This window comes from Falco punctatus (assembly GCF_963210335.1).
Source record: "Falco punctatus genome assembly, chromosome: 6".
Classification (NCBI taxonomy): Eukaryota; Metazoa; Chordata; class Aves; order Falconiformes; family Falconidae; genus Falco; species Falco punctatus.
Window position 1 is genome coordinate 75846835 of NC_137585.1, and position 6000 is coordinate 75852834.

General features: G+C 41.5%; 1 protein-coding gene across 1 annotated transcript in view; it reads left to right on the top strand.

The window, feature by feature from the left end:
• The window catches only part of PSMC2 (proteasome 26S subunit, ATPase 2), an 8978-nt gene extending 3602 nt beyond the window's left edge, over positions 1-5376 (top strand). The window contains exons 4-12 of the mRNA XM_080391993.1: positions 930-1029; positions 1363-1494; positions 2102-2174; positions 2319-2414; positions 2672-2836; positions 3346-3433; positions 4160-4362; positions 4906-5002; positions 5101-5376. Coding sequence (XP_080248119.1) covers positions 930-1029; positions 1363-1494; positions 2102-2174; positions 2319-2414; positions 2672-2836; positions 3346-3433; positions 4160-4362; positions 4906-5002; positions 5101-5258 — 1112 coding nt within the window. The 3' untranslated portion in view covers positions 5259-5376. The remainder of the gene's footprint in view (positions 1-929; positions 1030-1362; positions 1495-2101; positions 2175-2318; positions 2415-2671; positions 2837-3345; positions 3434-4159; positions 4363-4905; positions 5003-5100) is intronic.
• Positions 5377-6000: the final 624 nt, after the last annotated feature.

A 6000-nucleotide genomic window follows, 5' to 3' on the forward strand; every position in this document is an offset into this window, starting at 1 on the left:
CATGAGACACTTGCTGTGTAGGTGATGGTCTTTTTGATTGAGCAGAGCTAATCTGTACACATGGTTGTGTAATTTTGTGCTTTAACACATTTTTATTCAAAACTGTAATTTTTATATATTACACTGGCATGAAACAAATGCCCCTTTCTGCCACTAGATGATTTGTTGGGATTTGTGTCAAGCTGTATTTGAATAGCGAGTGAACTTCCATAGACTGCAAAACCCCAGTGTATTATTAAGTAGGGGTACCAGTCCTTATATAAGGAAGAAATGTGTATCAAGGCAGTTGGCATTTAGTATCAGCTGGTTTAAAATCAGCTGGTCAGTTGTGGCGGTGACAATAAAAATTATTTTGTTCCCTTATTTATCTTTGTTTCACTGATGTATGTTTGTGGCCCTGTTGCTATGCCTCTAGCCAGGAAGGCTGCAGTGTCTCTTTTCCAGTAAAATCCTTTATTTGTTCAAAACATATCCATATTTTGGAAGATTTGTAATCTTTGTGTGTGTGTGTGTATAAATATATATATATGAAAAAAAAATTCATTTGTGTGAATCCGTTAGCTTCTGATATCTTGCACTAAAGCCTTCCATCAGTGAAAGCACTTGCAGAGTTTCACTCCTTTTCTGAAACTTTGAGAACTGCGCTTATCTCTGATATCTCAGTCAGGCTTGGTTGTAATTGTCTGCGGGCTGTAGAGTTGTGTTAGAGGATGGCTGGACTGCTATTTGCATGCTTGGCTGGCACAGTCACATAGGCCTCATTTCTTTAGGAAACTTGTTTTTTAGGAAGTCCTTTAAAGATATATGTGTGTTTGTTTTGGAGATCTCTCAGAAAGCTTCCTACAGGCTTATATCTGAGGTTCTTGGTATGGGAAGGATTGCTGACATGCCAGTTAGCTGCTTCCTCAGCTCGTCTGTGTTGTATGTAGGAATCAAGGAATCCGACACGGGCTTGGCTCCTCCTGCCCTTTGGGATCTGGCTGCAGACAAGCAAACTCTCCAAAGCGAGCAACCATTACAAGTTGCAAGGTGGGTGCACTCTTCCTCCTTGCAGTGGAGCTGTAGTGATTTACAACTGATGTGTGGACTTTTTGTAAAAACAAGGTTCACCTGTTGTGCATATTAACAGTGGTTTTTACCATTGCATCAAAACTGGGCTGTGTTATGCTTGGTGACGCGTTACCTACTTCATACTTGTACTTATTCCTGTCATTATTGTATGATGCTGTAATAATAGAGTCACAAGTACAATAGCTGTTTTGGTGTATTTGGAAAATACGACTCTGTCACCTTGATGCCGATACAAATAGCAAGCCAGTTAGTTTGTCTGCTTGGTGGTGTTAATTGTATGTTCTCTATTAGGTGTACAAAGATAATTAATGCAGACTCCGAGGATCCCAAGTACATTATTAATGTCAAGCAGTTTGCCAAATTTGTGGTGGATCTCAGTGACCAGGTGGCACCTACTGACATAGAAGAAGGGATGAGAGTTGGGTAAGCAAAATCCTTGTGTTCTTATGAGTTTTCCTGGGGAATGAAGCTTTTTTATCTGATCGATTAGTTTGACATGTCAGCAGCTGTCATTTCATGTTTTTGCAGTGGTTGAAATTATAATGCCAATGTCTTTCTGTTGGAAGCCAGTAACTCACCTGCACACTGTGCTGGAATCTTGATTTTGATACCATTCTGATGAAAATTGTGCATCGTGGACTCACACCTTTCAGTTTGGGCCCCAACAGTGCTAGCTTTCAGGGAGCCCGTGTAACCTGCTGCCTCTTTGGCAGTCTGCACAGTTACACCCAGGGTGGCTATGGGAAGTGTTCGATGAGGAGGTGAAGCCTGTTGTAGAATTTGGTCTGTGGGATATTTTGAATTTCAGTTTTCAAAATACTTCGGAATTAGTATTTTTGGAAACCTTAAACTTTTCTGCAGGAGGAGTTCCATTTTCTAGCCCATCTGACTCTTAGCTTTCAGGGCTGGGCTGTCTTGATGCCAGAGAAAAGAACAGTTTAAGAATTCAGCTTCTAATTTACTGAGTTGTTTCTACATGGCAGCTTAATTAACTGGCGGTAAAATAATAGTCTTTATGCTTTCTCACCAGGGTGGACAGAAACAAGTATCAAATCCACATCCCCTTGCCTCCAAAGATTGATCCCACAGTCACCATGATGCAAGTGAGAACTGCCAATACTTATTGTGACATTGCTTTGTCTTGTAACGTTGATTACTTTGACTGGATTTTGTTCTGGGCTGTTGAAGGCCCAGGGACATATGCAGCCTCAGGCTGCTAACTGCTCGCTCACCTTTTTGTTGTGCAGGTAGAAGAAAAACCAGATGTCACTTACAGTGATGTTGGTGGTTGTAAAGAGCAGATTGAAAAGCTGAGAGAGGTGGTTGAAACCCCTCTGCTTCACGTAAGTAACCTCCAGATTGAAACTTTTATTATTTTGAAAGTATTCTGGTCATCTCTTAGCATTTGAAAAAACAAGAAGAGATAATACAGCTGAATAGAAACACCTAAGTGAAAGGAAGGCTGGTTTTAACAAGTGAAATCCAGCCTAGTCTGGTTTATATTGCCCGATTGATGATTTTCTTAATTTGCATATACTCTTTGATGCACATAATCTTTAATTTGCACATAACCTTGCCTTCTGTTTTCCCACCATTACAGCCTGAGCGATTTGTTAACCTTGGAATTGAGCCTCCCAAAGGAGTACTTTTGTTCGGGCCACCTGGTACGGGCAAAACACTTTGTGCCCGTGCTGTTGCTAACAGGACCGATGCCTGCTTCATCAGAGTAATTGGATCTGAATTGGTGCAGAAATACGTGGGAGAGGTGAGAGCAAATGCTTGACAGAGTGTGGAGTGATTTGCGGATTTCCAGTTGTGGGGACCCGGCACCCTAGTGGGTTTGACAGATGAATGTACTGGTGTGCTGGAGGTACTGGTGGGGAGGAGCTGTCAAACTAATCACTACTGATCAGGGAGACAGTTGTAAGACCTGAAGTATGTCGTCCTTGAGGAACTGGATTTTGCAGTGCAGTTTAGTCTGCAGTTCAGGAGGACTCTAGGATTAGGATTCTGTTCCCAGCTCTACCACTTATTTTTCACTTGCCCCTCAGGTAAATGACTTCATTTGTGCTTCTGAATTTAAGAGTAGTAATTTGTCCCTCCCTTATAAATTGCCTTAAGATTTATGAATGTTCTGTTATACATGTGTGTACAAATAAGAAGAGTTTTGTCATTGGAAACTTAGAAGTGTTTGGAGGCATGAAAAGTTTAATTTTGATAGTTTTCCTTTAATGTGCCATGAATCTTTAACAAAATCTTGGATATTGCTTTCAGGGAGCTCGAATGGTTCGTGAACTCTTTGAAATGGCCAGAACTAAAAAAGCTTGTCTTATATTCTTTGATGAAATTGATGCCATTGGAGGTATGTTTGCAGTATCTACAGCTCTAATCTCATAGGGGAACTTTCAGGCGTTCTTTTCCTGGTATAATTCTTTACCTGGATTGCTGTATTTCAAGAAAGGTGCTTCTAAATACCTACCTAGCAGAGCTACTACCAGTATGTCCCATGTTTGTGAGGCTGTCAAGAAGTGGTTTATACAGCCCAGATGAGAAGTAATTTTTGCACATTTGGAACACCCAGATTATTTAAACTTTAGTGAAGGATCTCATGTGTTGTGTTTGCAAAAAGTACTACTGACTTTAGCCCCCTTCAGCTTGTGGACTACATATAAAATCTTTATTCCTGCCTGAAAATGAATGTATTTTTTTTTCCTCAAAGTATGTACTTGGGTCCTTTGAAAGTAGAACAGGTTTTATGCAGGCAAGGGAGGAGGATTTTGGTGGAGGGAAGGCAAAACAAACTACATCTAGAAATTTCAGCAGTTTGGCCAGTTATTAGGCAGGGAGATGGGCCCTTTCATACTAAGGATGAAGATACAGTGCTTATTGTAACTGACAGGTAACGTTGCTCTTTCTTTGAAGTGTGTCGCTTTCAAATAACCCCTTCACACCTTTTTTAAACTCTTCACAAATATTTGTATGTAATTTAGAATTATTTTTCCAGCAGTCTTCTGTGTAGAAGCTGTGACATCTCCATGTTCTGAAGGTCCCTCTCTTATTTTGTGAAACATGTGTCTCCTCTCTCCAGGTGCTCGTTTTGATGACGGGGCTGGGGGTGACAATGAAGTGCAACGTACTATGCTGGAGCTGATCAATCAGTTGGATGGTTTTGACCCACGAGGCAACATCAAAGTGCTGATGGCCACAAACAGACCTGATACTCTGGATCCAGCACTGATGAGGCCTGGCAGGCTGGATAGGAAAATAGAGTTTAGCTTGCCTGATCTTGAGGTGAGCATGCTTCCTTTCACAGCCAAGTATATTTTGAGAGCAGTGTGTTTCTTCAGTTAGGGCGTTACTGTCTGGAAGCAGTTGACGAATATTGACAACAGCAGCATGCTTAACTTACATGAAACTACATGGAGATTGGAGGGATTAAAGATGTACCAAAAAGGTTTTCCCACACTGAACAGATTCCATCCCTGGGCAAGAAGCCATGGTAGATAGCTGTAATCACTGAATATTCCTGTCCCAACAGATAAAGAATCCTTTAACCAGATCCACGATGTAGTTTTTACGTTGGCACGTGTTTTGTTTGGCCCTTTTGAGAGGGATTTCTTGAGGTACTTGTACCGTTAGAGTACTCTATTAAAAGTTATTTTCTTAATTTGGTATCGTGAACACTTAAACATGCTAGTCCAGGCATGGGAAGCTGTAGCTGGGCAGCAAGTAAAAGATTTTCCATTAGCCCTTGCTGTGGATGTGGACAGCTGCACGCTAGAGTCATCGCCTCTTTCATACCGTGAACGCTTCTGTCCTCCGCTCTTTTTTCAGGGGCGAACTCACATATTCAAGATACACGCTCGTTCGATGAGTGTTGAAAGAGACATAAGATTTGAGCTGTTGGCTCGGCTGTGTCCTAATAGTACAGGTAAGCTGCATTGTTGTGTTTTTTTTTTTAACAATTTGGTGTATGCTTCACCTCCGCTGGTGGTTAGAGCTGAATTTGTTTATCCCTTTGTTTCAAAGGCGCTGAGATTCGCAGTGTCTGCACGGAGGCAGGCATGTTTGCTATCCGAGCACGTAGAAAAATTGCAACAGAGAAAGACTTCTTAGAAGCAGTGAACAAAGTCATTAAATCGTATGCGAAATTCAGTGCTACCCCGCGCTACATGACCTACAACTGATCTCTTGGAAAGTTTTCCCTGTTCCTATTGTTAAACTTTCTGTGAAACAAAAATCAAAGTGTAGTGATTAATGTCTTGCTCCTGGAAGCTAGAAATAAACGGAGTATTCCAAACAGTAGGTGCGAGTTCATCGTGAGTGTGTTCTACACTAGTGGAGTATTGCTGCTGTGGAAGAATAAACTCAGTGAGATTCTAATAATGCACCCTAAACCAGTGAGGTATTTTTAAATTGGATACCTGGGCCATGTTAGAAATCCAAAGTTTAGATCCCTGGTCACCATTTGCACCCCAAAACCTACCATCTGAGTTGCAGAGGTGCTGAAAGATCCCTAAGGGACTGCAGTGTTTCCAGGTGTGCTCTGAAACGCTTGCATATGACACTCGGCACCAAGGTGTAGGTGTGTCCTGAGAAAGCTCTGGGGAACTGCTGTGGGAAAAGGGCTGAGGAGAAGGTGTATGTAGCTCTGCTCAGGTGCTTGGTGCTGTGAGTCATTGCCCACCTCAGGGATGATGCGAAGGGGTTTTTTTCCTTCCCTTGTGTGAGCGCTCTGGTATCATCATAACTTGATTTTTTTTTTTTTTTCCTTCAGTGGTTTTCTTCATCCTTTTTGCTGAGATTCTTTGTTTCTTACCAAATAGTAAGTAGGTCAAGAATGAGGATTTCTTAGCGCTAAGGGATGGAAGATTTCTTTTTCCTGTTCCTGCTCTGAAAAAGATTAAAAGTTTGACATCCACTACTGCG